The following is a 16,720-nucleotide window of genomic DNA, read 5'->3' as shown; positions in this document are numbered from 1 at the left end:
TGGATGATCTTTGAGATCCTTCCAACCCAAGTCATTCTATGATTCTGTGACTCTAAAGCAGGCTTCACAAAGTAATGCTGACCTAACTAGGAGTAGGAATAAACCCTTATAATACACATGTTGCAGCTGGCACTTGTCACAGGAGGGGATCCATTGGTGTGGAGACAGCTGAGCAAATGCTGTTCTTCATAATTTCAGCAGTAATGAAATCCGTGATGTTCCAGTGTGTAATCATGAGGAAATACATACATGGCATTGCATTTATATGCACCAGGGGAAGCTTTTTAGACCTATTAAGTTGTATGGTTCATAGAGGAGAAGCAAAACTTTCTTAAATTGTAAAAGAAAAAGTAGAGACTTAAAATATAAGTCTGGAATTTTTGAACATAAAAAAAATATAGTTAATTTAAGTGTATCTTTACATGTATGATAAATAGTTTACATGTAGTTCTTGTTTTAAGAAGTAATTGATGAGATGTCTTAGGAAGTAATTGGTGAGATGCCTCACAGAGGACTAACAATAGGGTGGAGAAGGCAGTCATCATTCTGTAGAATGGCTCTATGTCCTCAGAGTGTGCATAAACAGTAGCTTGCAGCAGTGCACAGTACAGACATTACCAATGACTTGTTCCTGTTTATTATAAATAGGCAACCCACAGGATTCCTATTCATGGGAGAGTTAAAAGAGTTAATCCTGTTCTGAGAGAGGGCAAGAAGACATTCCTAGGGAATCTCATAGGGTAACAGACAAATAAATTTCATCAGCATCTTGGAAATGTCTTAGACTGGGTTCATCGCTGGAGAGCAGACCAGCGTATGTAATTCACTGGTTCTGAACTGTTGGTCAGTGGCACGTCAGATCTATTTTAAGAGCATGCTTGGCCTTGGTAATGATAATATGCTGATCTGAATCTACTATTGCTAGGTTAGAGGTTTTCACCTGTGGTTAGTAGCTACACTACATTCCCAATGCTAAATTATTTTTAGTTGAGGTTTCCTTTTCTGTTTGATTGAATTGCATTGTGGTTGCTTGTGAAACTGTGTGAGAGAAAATGGATTGTTCTTCCTACCACACAGTCCCTCAAAGACTTTTGAGGGCTAGCAAGTACCTTTTGGCACTCGACCTATTATATTCAGGCAAGCCCCAGGCACTCATCTTCACTGTTGTTTAAATACTGTTCTTCCTTCAACAAATTCCAGTTGGCTTGAGCCCCTGTCAACACAGGCAGGGTTCGTGTACACAGAGGGCAGCTGAGAATTCAGCTCCCACATTTTGGCAGATTTGGATCTAGGTCTGAAACTACACTTGGGGAAGAAAGCATCTTTCAGTGCTTTTTTCTTCATTTTCTCAGATACCGTTCACAATTTCTGTCTATTTTTGGGTGACTTCATGGCAACTATGTGCCTGGTGGTCAGGGAACTGGGATCCAGCCAAGTGCTACAGGAGCAGTGGGGTGCTCATCATCACATGCTTACCTCAGAGTTGTGCAAGCTGTGCTTAATTGCAGATTACAAAGTGATAAATCAGCACTCCTCTCTTGGTCTTAAGTTATGTGCCTTTCAGTGTGTTCAATGGGAAGGGAGTGAGTGAGGGCAGCAGCACAAACACACAAAGTAGAACAACTCTTGGGCAGAACAAACCAAGAGGGCATGTTAAACCTGGAATGTGTTCTTGTAGGCATGACGTGGTGCGTATAATACATAGAAAACTGAGCCCAGAGTGGTTATGATGCAATTCAGAAATGCTAAAATTCGTCAAAAAACAAAAACCAAAACCCAACAACAAAACAAAACAAACAGAACTGTGGGGAGAGCACTCACAGCTGTATTAGGTAGGTTAAAGCTTGAGAAGTTTGGCCAAGCCCGGGACTCATAGAGAAGTGGTCCCAAGAGGCTGCTTTTTCCTGAAGATATTTCAGTAGCAAATGCATGAGGATGGGGCATGTTTTATTCTGTGCTCAGGTGGCTCTGCCCTTCTCCACTGGTTTCTCTAAGCTTTGCCAGTAATTCAGTGTAGATTACCCCACATTTAAGCAGTGAGAATCAACTGAGAGCTGCCTCATTAAATGTTAGGCTACTGACTTGCATGTGGGAATGCAAGTGAAAACTCCCAATTGTTCCTTAAACCTTCATCAAGCTGATAAAGTAGAAGTGACCACTGACCTAGAAATGGGGCAGCTGCATCTCTGGCAATCACCAAAATAGCCTCTTGGTGACCTAGTTTCTCCTAGCATCACGCTGCACAAGTGTGAAACCTCCCTCCCCAGTAAACTAATCAACAAATGCTTCTTGCAGCTGAGTTTTTTTGAGAGGTTACAAATGAAGAGCTAAAATGGGAGGAACCATGATGCTAGTGACTGCTTGGAAAAATCCAGCTTTAGATAAGCCTTGAAGGCAAGAGTCATTCAGCTGTGAGTGAAAATTTTCAAAGCAACTGAACAGCTCCTTGGAGCCCAGATGACCAAATCCCAGATTTCGTGCAGCCGAAATCATACAGGACCCCTTACAATTGTGACTGCCTGAGTTGCTGGTGTTTAGGGAAGTGTGACCATATATTTGTTATTTAATCCTAAAGCTGTTTGAAGTTTGCTTTTCCAACCATACAAATATTACAAGGGAGTATGTATTGTAGGTTTCAAGATGCAGAATATGAATAAATAAGCTAACCTGATTTTCAGCCTTTGGGACGATTTCTCGGTGTTTCCACTCACTTAGCTGCAGTTCTCAAGAGTGGAGGCATGTGAACTACAGCAGAAATTACAGCCTGCCTGCTGTGCAAGCCCTATCTGTATGCACACGGATGTATCTGATTTCCATTCTGCATCTTTGTTAGCCTTCCTTTTTTACACATAGCTATTAGCCTGACCTTATCTCTGCATAACATAACAATATGATATGTTAGATGTGTCTTTACGAAGCTCCTGAAGAAGCTGCTCAGCCTAACCAGCACATCAGGTTAGAGGGTTTTAACTGTACCTCTCTCTTGTAAGCCTTTTATTCTAATTATCTTTTTTGCTTTCCCATTTTGGTTTTATGCAGAGCAACAGTGACATCCGTTGGCCTATTAAGTTTATCAGAAGCACTGTAGAAACACCATGTATTTACTCAAGGTGGAGTGTGGGACTGGAGGCCTCCAGCATAACAGTTTCTCACGTAAATAGCAGCTGCTTGCTGTCTAAAACAACAGCCTCTCTCCTGCAGCCGTATGTTTACATTCTCCTTTCAGGTGCTGACTCTTCATCCCTGTTAGGGTGCTTTTTAAGATGTGGTTTAAAATTGGTATGGTCATTTCACGAGAGACAGGAGGACGTGTAGAAGTTAAACTGCAGCTATCTTAGAAGCAGAAGTGTGGCAACTTGGAGCTGGTGCAGTCACCTTCCTGTGTGTCCTTTGCATGTCAGGGATTAGAAAATTCTGATTTATTTGAAGAACTAACCCAGTTAGGAAAGAGTTAATGCTACTTCAGTTTATGCACTGATTACAATATGTTACATTTCAATTCCAAAAATTAAAGACCTAGTTGCTTTTAACTGCTACATCCTTTCTTGAAGACAAGAGGTTAGAAGCACCACAGAAGAGAGAAATAGAAGACAGAAGGACCTGCAGTGACGGAGCTGGCAGCAGGAGAGTTGTTTAAAATAAGTGAGTGGAGAAGTTAGAGAATTCAGTACACAAACAAAAATATTCAGCTTAGGGAGATCTGGAGGATTCTGATCTAATTCCAAAGAAAACCAAATCCAATTTAATTTATTTTTAATCTTTCAAGTAAGTCAGTAGATGTTTCCTGCAGATGTTTCATTGGAAAAAACAAACAAACAAACAGACAAAAAACAACATAACAAACAACCAGTATCTGCTGTAAATTTTTCACCAGCTGCAGTTGCAATGCCATGTCAAGGTCAAACAACCTGTGTCTGAGAAGCAGAAATGGATTTACAAGCCTGTGGCCCCACCATTCACTGCCCCATAGCACAGTACGATTGTTGCAGTTTGTGTCTGTGATGAGCCACAATCCTCTGCCTCGTGACAGCTGGAACTTTAGCCAGCAAGGTCAGCACAGGATTTTTCCCTTCCAGCAACACACGAGAGAGAGGAAAATTGAACATATCCTGGTGCATGCAGTATGATTTTGAGTCTAGTTCATATCTTTTAATTAGCAAGGAAGCTGTAAGTGCTGTGGACAGTAGGGGGAGATGCATGGGAGATCCTATTGGAGGATGCCATGCTGTGGATCTGTCTTGGAACATAACTGAGGGGAACTATTTGTACTAAGCATAACATCTTCCATTCATTTCAGCAGCTTTGGATTAGTTCTTGAGTCCACTGCCCCTGAGGTATCTTGACTTAGATGATCATTTCCATAAGGACAGCACTGGAAACGTGTCCAGGTGATTCTCAGTATACTGGAGAACTTCAGACTTCACTTCGTTTGTGGTTGTGTGTACAGTGAGCAAGAGGGGATCTAATGAAGAAGCTTAATCTCCTGCCCCTCCAAATTGCGACCTGCTTGAAATGTAGTCATCCAGCCAGCTTACGTGACATCAGCCCTTAAAGTATCTTTCCTTCACCAGCATGTCTCTCACATTGCCACTTTCCATATTTGCACAGCTTGCAAATCTTTCTGCTGGGTGTTTGAGATGCCGTCATCTCACATAGCTCATTCCAGGCAGCTGTTTTGTCAGTGACTTATTTATTTATTTCAGCTCTGTTACTCATTGCTCTGGCTGATTCCTCTCCCTCTCACTCCCTTGCTCTGCAGGTCAGCAGTGTACAGCATTTGGGTTTGCAAGAGCTGATCTTCTTCAGCAATTTCCACATGGTGGAATTTCCCTGGCTGTTGACTTCTTGATGCTTGTGGAGTTCTTTTTCTCATTCCTGCAGTATGTGGTTACATGGGGAGTGGCAGTCTATGGGCTCAAGTTTCTCCAGCTATACTTTGTATACATTTTCCGTGGTCAGGAACCAAGACTGAGCTCCAGATAAAATCCTACTGTTTGCGGATAACAACGGATAACATTGTTGTGCTAACAGACATTTGCATGAGAGATATGAAAACAGCCCCATTCATACCCTCCTGGACAGGGCTGGGTGGCTACAACGGCTTTGAAATTTGAGGTGGGTTGTTGCTCGATTGCATCAGGCATTTCCACAGCTCTCTGCAAGCTACAGGTGCACCAGCCTTATCTGCAGGAGAGAGAGGTTAAGGATTCCTGCCATTGCTGCAAAGCTCCTGCAATCCCAAGGAAACCATAGGCTGCTTAGGGCTTTCCCTTCTGTAGATATTGAAAGCTGGATGGGAAAATAACTGTCTTTGTACTCCAGAGCAGGCTTATGTGCATTCTCACCTGTAAAGTAGAGATGGCCTAGGAAAGAAAAAAAAATCTAAGTGACTTCTGGAAACAAGTGGTTTTCTTTGCAGAAAGCATACTGTCATTTCATTGAAGAACAGAATAGCTGAAGAGAGGAATTGTGTGTATAGCACCATACACAGCACAGAGTGCACCAACAAGTTTTTATGTCTATGAGACCTGCATTTATGCAGCCTTTCTGGTGAAGAGAAACAGGGTTATCACTCTCAAGTGTGCTTGTAGCCTGGAATAAAAGGAAGGCTTTCTTTCCTAGTGCTGAGAGGAACCAGGGTTTGATGCTATCCTATCCCATCCCATAAGGACATTGTTCTGTTCATACCTAATTCATAACGATCTGTGCTGACTGCTGTTGTCATACGTTCACTTTCTGTACCATACATTCAGATACTTTGTTTTGCTTTCCTGCTACACCAAACAGGCAAAATGCCATAGACTTGAGGCAGCAGGGACACCTCAATGTAGAAAATGATCTCCTATGTGAGATTCTCCTAGGAGCTGCTGTAAGATTTGCACAGGTGTACGATGTTGCCCGTTTCTCTGCAATGGTTACAATGGGGACTTTCATGGGCTTTCACGGCTCTGCTGTAGCAAAAGGGAACTACACGTTTTCCCATTTGCTGAGCTCCCAGTGCTTCTGTTCCCCCCCCCCCCCCCCACTAGAGCTGTTTGCATGTTTTCAGCAAACAGTGCTTTATTACTGTCTTGCTGAAAGGAGGAAGGCAAAATTAAAAGAGAGAGAGAACATCTTGTGAACCTGCCTTTCTCAGATCTCTCCGATAAGGACAGTTCCAAGTGCGTGAGAAGTTTCTTAGTCTGAGATTTTATTTACTTCTGAAAGAAAAGCTACCTTCATCCCATTATTTTATTTTCAATACAGGTTTTAATTTGGTGAGAAAATATCTTCCCCATAAAGAACCTATTCTGCCTCATTAACTCCTACAAAAAGCATCCTCCCAAACTCGAAATGTTAAAAGAAGCATAAATTAAGGCTAAGTTTGCTGTTTGCTGCTTTAATCAACAAACAACCTTAATAGGGACCCACAAAAGGTTCTGTAAACTAAATTTATTAGTGAGCAGGAAAACAGGCTTCAGCTGTGATGTCCTCCCCTTCCCAGCCCCATGCATTTGGAGGGGGTGGACTCTTGGAGGGATGCCTTTTCTTTGTGGGGCCTTCCTCTCTTAGGCAGGTTGTTGTGGTCCCATGGATCTCTGTCATACTTTTGTGTTGCAGCTAAGCTGAAGCAACTTAGGACAGAGTCTGTTAATTAGGTCTTTAAAAGCAGCCTCTTTTTATTCTTCGGCATACAAATGTCTTTTTTTTCCTCTTTTTTTCCCTAAATCTGCTTGTCAGTAACTCCAAAGGAGAGATTTTCACAGCAAGAGAAAACTACCATCCTGGCTGCCTTCCTTTCACCTCTCCATGAAGCTTGAGAAAAAGTTAGCTACACATCTGTTTCTCCACGTTTCCTCTCCTGGATATGTTTAGGAAGCTTTCCTCTGTTTCTTCTTTATGCTATCATATTTATCGTTGTTTATGTCTCAGTAGTATCTCCTCTCACACAGAGTAGTGCTCATAGGCACTGCTACACTATGATCTAAAAAACTAAAAGGTTGAGGATATAATCTAGAAAGCTCTGGTGCTGAGGACAGGATGGTTGGATCAGAACATTAAGAATTATCTTTCCTGAGCCAGCACATATGAAAATACAATTTCTTCCTAAATTCCTTTTCAGATAACAGTAAACTTCCTTACAAACCTTTTGCAGTCAATTAATTTCAATCTTAAACTAATTTTTCACTGTTTTAATTTGAGAGCAGTGTCTGTAAAAAAATTCAATAAGGATTTTTTTCAGTGCTGCAGAGTTTGGACTTCTTCACTTCCTTAGTTACTTTCTCAGCTATCTTAAATGCACTCTGAGATATGCAGTGCTAGGATAAATTCCAGGAAAATTGCTTTTGTACACAGAAGAAAATGGCATTGATCCAACAGAGAATAATTTTTGAGATTTATCTAAACTCCTCCTCACCTTGCAGGAGTTCATTTGAATTGGATTTGAGCCAAACTGTGATGTTTCTCTAAAATTCCCCTCACTTTGTGGGCTTGGTTTCAAACGGTCCTGGCATTGATTGGCTTTTGGTTCAGGTTTGCAGAATCCAAAGGTGATTCTTTTGCAAAACCTCAAACTCTCTTGAAGAGCTTCTTTTGCTGTTTTCTGATCACTGCCCCTGGCTGCAGCCCCTGCTGGCTCTTGCTCTTCATGGTATGTGGATAGGTCAATGCTGAGAACAGCTCCTTAAGGGAAATTGTCCCTTTTAAATGCAATCCATGCCTTATTTCAGAAACTAATTACCTCTACCCATCCCACGCCTTCCCTTCCTCCACCAGCAAGAGGAAGACCCACAGGTCTTGTGTTTCACACTAGCAGCCTGAGCAAATGCACAGACTGATCCTCATTTACTGTAGCCTGGCATCTGCGCTGCCTGGAAAGTCAGTGACATAAATTGCAAGCATGAGACTGTTTCTTCTGGGGGTCATTGTCCTTTCTTCCTGTAAATACAGTCTTTTTTTTCCATGTCTATGAAGCAGCTGGGGCTCAGCTCTTCATCCAGCAGCTTGTGTTGCCAGAAACATGAGGACAGGCAAACAGGGAACATGGGAAGAGGGGGAGCACAGGGCTCCAGGGCTTACGGCCATTGCAATGCCATTGCACTCCCAGTATTATCACCTGCCTCGCAGGAGACATCTCTGCTTTATTGCAATGGGAAGAAGGAAGTTTTCTCAGCTCCCTTGGAGCACATAACAGTACCTGGCACCGGGCAGCCCTGCCTCCTGTTGCTGGATCTTGCTGAGTTACAGGGCCCAGGAGCAGCAGGGTGAATTCAGCATCCTAAAAATGCGGTAGGATTTCACATCCTCTGTGACACCAGGGCTTTCTTAAGATAGCATGTTTTTCTTCAACTTGTTATTAAACTTTAAACCTCTTAAATCTCTTAATACTAGTTTCTCTCTCTTTTTTGGTTTTTTTTTTTTTTTTTTTTTTTTTGGTGTTGATCTGGGGGTTTGAAGGGCTTTTTTTTTTTTTAGTGGTGACAAGAAGAATGCAAGAGAAAAAAAAACCCATATCAGACAAATGGCTGAGTCCCTTGTCTCCCCACAGCAGTTATTTGTCATCTCTGGTGAAATATAAAGCAAATGGGGGGGGGGGGTGATACTTGGGGTTATTCATGGCATTAAGTTGAAAAATGTGCTTGAATGCTTGGTGGATGTGGGGCAGTTGTACCCACTTACTCATATATGCATTGGTCCTGCTAATACACTTTGGCCTGAGCTTGAGGAAACTTGCTATGTTTATTCTTCCATCTCTGTTACCAAGATCCATCAGGAACATGAACTGAAGCAGTTAGTGGCTTGAAAGCTTCAGTGACCTTCAGAAAAGCTCCACGTCTGTATTTGACAAGTTACACAGCTCATGTTGTGTGGTCAGCTGGCCAAAATGCTAGATTTTATTTCAAAGCGGCTGGTGACAGTGAACTAGTTGATGGCATGTGAAGTGGGCTTTTGCAACCTGACCCTTAAATCATCGTGGTCATGGTTTGACTCTCCCCGTACCACCCAGAGCTCTGGTTGTGATGCCTCTTGCAACTGGTTCCCAACAATTATTTACAAGAACGGTGCAAATGCAGCCTCTGGGTGTCTTCATCTACTGCCAAAGACAAACGCAGCAAACACATGTCAACTTTTCTGCTGAATTGCAGAAAAGCAAAAGTGCAGTTTTCCAAGCTGATGCTTGGAAGAAACATCAAGTATCATCCAAAAAGGTGTGAACGTGGCTTTATATAAGCAGAATGGCTTTTGCCTTGTAAGGCCAATGAGGAATCCTCGCTAGGACACCACCACCACTGCTCTGCAGTGCATTGATCCAGCGATAACGCAGGATTGTGTACAGGTTGGCAAGAGTATGGTCCATGCATTTTAAAAAGAACTGTCATATTTGAAATAGTGTCACTGATAATGGAGAGACACAAGGTGAGCTCTGGGCACTGGGCACCTCCTGGATGGGGCTGTCATCACTCAGAGCTCTGCTCGCCAGCATGGATGTAGGTTTGACCCACACCCATTTTATCTGAAAGGAAAGCTATCACTCCAGGGCGATATGGCTGGAAGCTGTGTCGAAGGTTTCCTTTTGTCAGCACTATGAGCTTGCTGTGATTACCTGTAGTTAATTCCCACTTGGCCTGGCTGCCTGTCATCTGCCTTAGGGTGAGTACCTGGTGCTATCATAAGCACTAATGCTTATGCTATCGGTGGTTTTTTTTTGGTTTTTTGGTTTTTTGATCACAGAGGGACAGATGTACATGAGCTTTTATGATTACATCCCGAAAAGGACTTTGCTTCATTGCCTGGTAACTTCTGGGAAGCTGTTTACCACTTGGTATCTCTCAGAATTGCTGGCCAGGATGCAAAGTACACTTAAACTCTTTCAAATCTCAATAAAACCATTTGGAATCATTTTATGAAGGAAATTATTGTGAGCCCATCTGGCGCCTAATGAAGTGAACCTAAATAGGTGACATACACTGCATAGGCTAAACAGGTGACACACACAGAGAAAAATTGTGTTGGAGAGGTGGTAGCAAGTAGTCATGCCTCCTTCTGAAAAAAAGTGGGTTTTGATATCAACTGCTCCAAGCCATCGCAGATGGAGGCTGTGCCCAGGGATGCAACAGCATGCCAGGTTTTCTAGGGAAAATTATTTTTCACAGATGCAAAGAATGTGTGCTGTGGAGGTACCACTTCAGACAGTGGGTTTCATCATTAAGATCTATTTTGTAATGTCACCTACCTGCTTTCTTTCACATCTCCAGTTCATATTCAGCACAGGGTCTTTGATTAGTGTATCATGTTAAACATTAAGCACTGTGGTTGTACTGGGAGTTAGCAGGTAGGAGAGATGGCAATGTAAGTGGTAGCAGCGCTGAACAGATTGTTTCCTGCTATGTACAGATCCACTGGTGCAAAAGGCACTGTACCAATTCTGTTATATCTTTACAGTAGAATGTATTTGTTCAAGTGAGACTGACAGGAATCATTTTAAGCTAAGACAAAATAAGTTACTTATGAAGTGAAATAAGGCTATGTGTGTGGCATTTTATGATCACTTAATAGGAGGTGAGGTGAAACCAGTGCCTCTCTCTTATGAAAAGTGCTTAGAGAATGGAATCCTTGCCCTGTTCTGGCATACTCAAATGAAGGGCACATCTCATGTCTTCCCTCTGCATAATACAGATTTTTGCCTCTAAAAAATCCGGGGTACCTGTGAAGGGCTTGTGGGCATTCCTGGAAAAATGATCTGGTAGGTGCCAGATATGTTGCAATACAATGACAGCCACCTGCTTGGGATTGACCAGTGCATTTCTCTCTCACCCAGCTTAGTGTGGCTTGTGAGGGAACTGAGTCCAGCCCCTGAGCTGTGTAACTGTGCTGAAGCCAGCAGAGCTGGTGGTGGCCAAGGGCAGTGTGAGTGCAGGGCTGGGCAGCAGGAGGACTGAAAGGTCTGGGGCTGACAACGGGCTTTCTGCTTCACACCTGAGCTGCTCATGTGGGATTCATGGAGCCTTTTTGGGGCAAGGGAGGGGATGTTGGGTCAGAGTGTGCCTTGCTGGGCTTTGCTCTCTACCTGCATTTTTCTTCAGTTTCGTGCACACTGCTAGAACCATGGCACTTGGCTGTCTCTGTGGGGCTGCAAAGTCCCATTGGTCACTTTCTCCAGAGAAAATGGTGAGGCATCCTAGCAGCAGATTTCCTGCTTGCATACTCTGTGCAGCTGTTGCATGTTTCTGTAAGTAGTGCTCTTGGAATTAGCTCGGCTGGTGGATGCCTTGCGATGAAAGACAGAGATGTTTAATCACTTGCTTGGAGTGATCTTTAAAATGGGTAACATTACCAGCAAACATCTTTCTTTGTGCACTTGGGAAGAATGTGACCCACAGACCTCCTCTGCCCATATGCCTTCACTCCAATTCTCTCTGTTTCTTCTGCCCAGAGATCAAAAGATCCCTCTTTCTCATTCCCTGCTGTAATAATTCCTTTTTAAGAGTGCTGTCTGCATATTCCCCTGCCTACACCCAGCCTCCTTTTTCCTGTCCACTCAGCTCACCCTGCCCACGCACTGACACCAACAGCACCCGCTCAGGCATGGGTATTGTAGCTCCAACCCTCAGTCATCTCTTGCCTTCTTCTGCCCAGCAAGAAGTGGAGTGAGTTGTGGCACTCCCTCTGCTATCAGTACTCAAGACACTGGGAAGGAAACCTGTTAGCAACATGAAAATGGAATTTCTGCTGGCTACAGACCTAGCCCCAAATCTGTGACAGGTCAGACATTTGAAATTAAGTGCTAATTGCCCGTTACAAATGCTTATTCATGAAAGTCTCTAAGTGGAAGCTTGTTTGTGCTCCAGATTCCTGTAAGAGTGCAGTTAGGCATCTTGAGCCTCCCCACACAAAGCTACCTTTATATGACCAGGCATACAAGCACACTGCATGGCCGGGTTAAAGCATATTGCTGCAAATGAATAATAATCTGGAGCTCAGCCAAACTCATGTAAACCAGGGTAGACACAATGACAGTGTTTCCCTAATTCTTGTTCCAGCCTTAGGTCAGGCCTCACACTGCTCCAAAAGCAGGATGTCACAGACTCCCACTGCCTCAGCCTTCCTGTTTGACAGCCTCCAGGATGGTACCATCCCTTCCTTTTGGTAGTGGCAATTGCCACTGGTCTGCCCCTTCCTTGGTTACCTAATATTCCCCTTTTACCCCCATCTCCCCTCTTGTGGATTCGATAGGGATGTGAAGGAGACTCAGAGGGATGCAAATGAACTATTTGCATGCCTGTCTTTGCAGTCATTTCCTTTCTCTTGGCAAGTGCTGTATTGAAAATAGGCAATTCTGTCCAAAGAACCCAAAGTGGCAGGAGAATATAAATATCTAAAGCCGGGTGATACCCAAACAGAAAGAAGAGAGACATGAGAAGATATTGTGCCTGTTTGAAAGCCATGATTTAGGGGATTGTTACCAAGTTTAACTCAAGTGAAAAGCTTGGCTAACCGTGATGTGATGCATGCTTGCCTGTATTCAAATGAGAGCCACTTCTCTCATCCTTTATATTCTTGCTGGACTAGTGCTTGAATTAGCAACACTGTCCTTTGGGTTGAGAGAAACACAAAGAATTTCAATCATCGGTTGTTCTTGATGAGAAGAGGGTTGTGGGGGTTTTTGATGTAGCAGGAGCTGCTGCATTAGCTCTGTTCTAGTGGTAAGGAGGAGGATCAGAAGGGCAAATTTATGCCTTTGAAAGAGGAATCTGATGCAAATGAAACCAGCCTACTTCACCCTGATTAGATTTCATCATGTTGTGACTTCAGAATGCATTCAGCAACCTGGCAACAGGGGCAAAGATTTGAGAAATGTCCAGAAGTTAAAAGGATGCGGTTCCTATGGATTATCAGTGTATCCCTTTTAAAAAAAAAATCTATCTTTACTATTCTTTCAGCAACTCGAAGCAGGCGTCAAAGAAAAGTATTCAGACAGACAATAAAAATAGCTGGGCCAAGTGCTCTCCAGCAGTGACCTGATCCTGTCTTGTGTGCTACGGAGGGCACAGATTCCTTTGCAGTTACAAACAGGCTCCAGACTGGAGACAGACTCCATTTCAGGCTAATTCAAGTAAAGTACGTGATGATAACCGATGGCCAGTGCACAGCAGAGTTATAAGGGGGAGAGGGCCACTGTGCAATGTGTCTGCATCCCAGTTATGCTGTGACAGCTTACGTTTCCCTGGAAAGATGGAATCAAATCTTTGCTGTAAGGCATCACACTAAAAGATATGTTACAGCCCTTATGGAAAGATTCAGCCTGGAGTGCATCTATCTTCATAGTGTTGTTCCAAAGAGGCAGGGAGAAAGAAACCATCCAGCTCACAACCTCTTTGTAAGTGGATTTTCCAATGTTTTGTGCTCAAGTATGTTAAGGGTATGTTGTTCCTGGCTGTTTTAGGCAGGTTATCAAATCCCACATACAGTGGATGAGAGGTGTGGTAGCAAGCATTAAAGAAAAGCAAGAAAATACGTAGGTGAAAGTACACCTAGGAACAGCACATTTACAAAACCAAAGTCTTGCCTGCATCTTACATTTCTCAAGTGAAGGGCAAGAATGAATTTGGTTTGCTTCACTGAGCTACAGCACTCAAAAGATCTGGCGTTGCATTGTGTTTTGCACAATGTGAGCTCCTTTTTGTGAGAGCGAAGCAGAGGAAGGCTGGGTCTGCTTTTAGGCTCTGATACAGGCATCTTCAGCATCACACAGAGATGTAGTTTCCTTCTCTGGTTTGTGGCTGCGCATGTGGTGCTGCTAACACAGCTTACATGATGGTATACCATCCATGGGCTGGAGTCATCCATGGGGATTAGAAACTGCAATATATGAAGTGGCACTTGCAGGTGAGAGGTTTGTCTTCTAGTTTGTTTTTTATTTCTGTGTCTTCCCTGGAAGATAACTTTGACCCAGTTTGTTTGATGTGCTGGAGTCCAGACCTGGCAAAGGAGGAGAGAGCAATAAAGTCAGCAAAGTGTCTTTGGATCAGAGAGGTGTGTGTTGAGAGGTAGATTGAAAAACAAACATTTTATGGGGGCTTTGTTGTGAAGGATTGCAAATCTTCAGGCTGGGACCTGAGGGCTATCACTGCACAAAATACAAAAGGAGCTTAGTTTCTAAGTGGCTAATGAGTTTACTACCTTGTTTCTGTCAAGGGTTTTGCAGGGGTGATGCTGATTAATGTGTCATGCCCTTTCCCCAAGCCTATCCCCTTCTTCTTCCATTTCACCAGGCTCTGTCTGACACCATTTATTAGGCTACTTGTCCCTGACTTGTGAGGAATAAATATTGACACTGATGGCTGCTTAATAGGATTTGGTTTTGCTTTTCACTCTGTGAAAGAGTTTGGCACTTCTAACTCAAGAGACACTCCATTTCAGACTGGCTCCACCCAGACTTAATTTTGGAAGGATTTCTTTTTTCTTAAATGAGGATGGTCACAGCATGTCCTGCGTATGAGGGGAGGATGAGATTAGATATGTACATTGCTCTCCTTTTTCCTAATGACATGCAAAGCGGTGATGTCCAGACTGAGACTACAGCTCACCACATGCCTCCAGCAAAGATGTGGCTTCCTTTGGGAGAGTGCTGATGTTCACACTGGAAATAACAATTTGGATGTGTGTTGTTGAATAGGGCTTGTAAATGGCCTTCTTCTATTTAGCTGTAGAGCAGTGCATCTGATGGTGGTTGGTGGCCTGAAGACCTCAAATCATCCTGCCAGTTGGTGCTGAGTGGGTGGCCATCCTCCCCAATGCTTTGTTAATGCATTTGGGGCTGCTTTAAGGAAAAACATTTCATACTGTTTTAAACACAGTGGTTGTGGGTGGGTTTTTTAAAATGCGCCTTAAGAGACTTGTGAGGAAAGTCCCATTAGTATCCCATAGCCATCTAGAGTAAGTGGAGTTTTCGGGGCTGTGAAAAATTGTTTATCTACAGAGTAGTGGCTTTAAAACCAGGGACTTAGTGACCCTGGAAGCCTGGCAGGGCTTGCTATCTTCCTGGAAAACACAGCTTTATGGTCATCTATAATATCGTTTTTCCAAGTGCTCCGGGAGGCCGTTTGCTCCATTGGACAGGATCTCTGGGGAGTACTCTGAGCTTGCCTAGGTTAACTTCTCATCCCACTCTGTTTGGTGCTATCAGCCTGGAGCCCTTGCCTTTCCCATTGTTACACTTCCTCAGCCTGCTGAAACTGGAATAATTGCTTCATGGTTGCTTACAGGCCCTTCTATTTTTTACCTCCTTGTCACTCTCCTTTTTAAAACCAGTTGCTTTGTGCACATCTCCACAGCAACCCCCTTGCTGCCAGAGCAAGAAGGTGCAGTATGATGGCCTTCCCTGCACCGCAGCTCCAGGCTGGCTTTAGGGAACAGGGCAGGTGATCGGCCCTCACCTCTGTTCCAGGAGCCACAGGTGCTGGTTCCTCTTTTGGGATGGCTTGTGCAGGCACAGAGGGATGCACTGGGGCACAGTGGTGTGCGAGAGAGCCCAGGAGTTCCTCTCATGCAGTGTGTCTTGTCCTAGTTGCAGTCCTTGTCCTTCTCCAGGCCTTTAAAGGACAGGTGGATGCCGAACATAATTTCAGTGAGAAACTAATATTTATTTACTAGCTAAGTAGACAGTGTTTCTGTTTCTCACCTTAAGCACTCTTAAAAAAAAAACAGAAACAAATAAACAAAAATATGCCAGAACATCACCAAATCAAAGATAATTCAAATGGCTTCTCTTCCATAAGTTTCACAGCGCATGGGCTGCCTGCATTAGTTTGCAGCTGTGTTTATAGATGAAGTTATTAAAAAGCTGTGGTATCACTGCTGCAGGAGGACAGTAATCACAGTAAACTCACTGTACTCATTAAAAATAAAAATGCAGGGAGATGATCAGCCAGATGGCAAGTTAGCTGCATTCAGCATGGTTTTGTTCTCTGAGTGCTTACTCTGTAGGCTCTGTATGTACCTGAAAACCTCAAGTCTTTTCTGCTGCTACCAGGCTGATTTTGTCCCTCCCCAGGCCATTGGTTTTCCACTGGACCTGTCCATTTAATTTGGTGCAGAGAAGATGTGGTGAACCAACAGTATTTCTTGTCTCGGATGGCTGGACAAGTAACCAGCATAGCTGGGTTGTGTAATATCTGTTTCTTTTGTTTGTTTGTTTGTTTGTTTGTTCTGTACTGCAGTCCCTCAGAGCTACAGCCCTCTGAATTCTGTGCAAAGTGAAGCTGCAGATCCTGCAGAGATTCTGCGTTTTGTAGAGCAGCTGGCCGAATCCTCATCTCCTTACTCAATCCCTGCTCATTTATCACTCAAGCAAATCTCCTGCTAAAATCCTGCGGAAGTGAATGCATGTCTTGTTGAGTAAGGGATTTGGAAATTTGTTCGGGAAGACTTGGGTGAGTGGGATGGAGAAGTTGTTCGTAAGAAGTAGTTCTTATTATGAAGATTAGATATTGCTACACCCATGAATGTGATTTAGCTCTGTAAAATGCACTCCACCCCTCATGTTACGGCAATTAAAATCTGGCATAGCAGAAAACAGTACAAAGCAGTGAGGTTAGAGAGCAGAGAGAAAAACTCAGCAGCAGACCAGAGTTGGTGCCTGATGCTGGATGTCCACCACGCCTGTGATAAACGTGAATATGGGTTTTCTTCTGCCCTGTCGGAACAGATGCCCAGATTGTCACCAAATTTTTTTTCAAAA

General features: G+C 43.4%; 1 protein-coding gene across 8 annotated transcripts in view; it reads left to right on the top strand.

Annotated features, from left to right (window-relative positions):
- Positions 1 to 16,720, top strand: part of SHROOM3 (shroom family member 3) — a 134,091-nt gene that overhangs the window by 79,631 nt on the left and 37,740 nt on the right. The window contains exon 1 of one of the 8 annotated variants that reach the window (XM_090139081.1): positions 7,737 to 8,268. The exons of 6 other annotated variants lie outside the window; for them this stretch is intronic. In XM_090139081.1, the coding sequence (XP_089995207.1) occupies positions 8,264 to 8,268 (5 nt within the window). In that variant the 5' untranslated portion in view covers positions 7,737 to 8,263. Of the gene's footprint in view, positions 1 to 7,736; positions 8,269 to 12,293; positions 13,358 to 16,720 lie in introns of those variants that run through there. One more of the 8 variants, XM_031596762.2, reaches the window with a different exon arrangement.

The sequence above is a fragment of the Phasianus colchicus genome, chromosome 4 (assembly GCF_987193195.1).
Source record: "Phasianus colchicus chromosome 4, bPhaCol1.hap1.1, whole genome shotgun sequence".
NCBI lineage: Eukaryota > Metazoa > Chordata > Aves > Galliformes > Phasianidae > Phasianus > Phasianus colchicus.
This window is presented reverse-complemented; position numbering and strand designations above follow the sequence as displayed.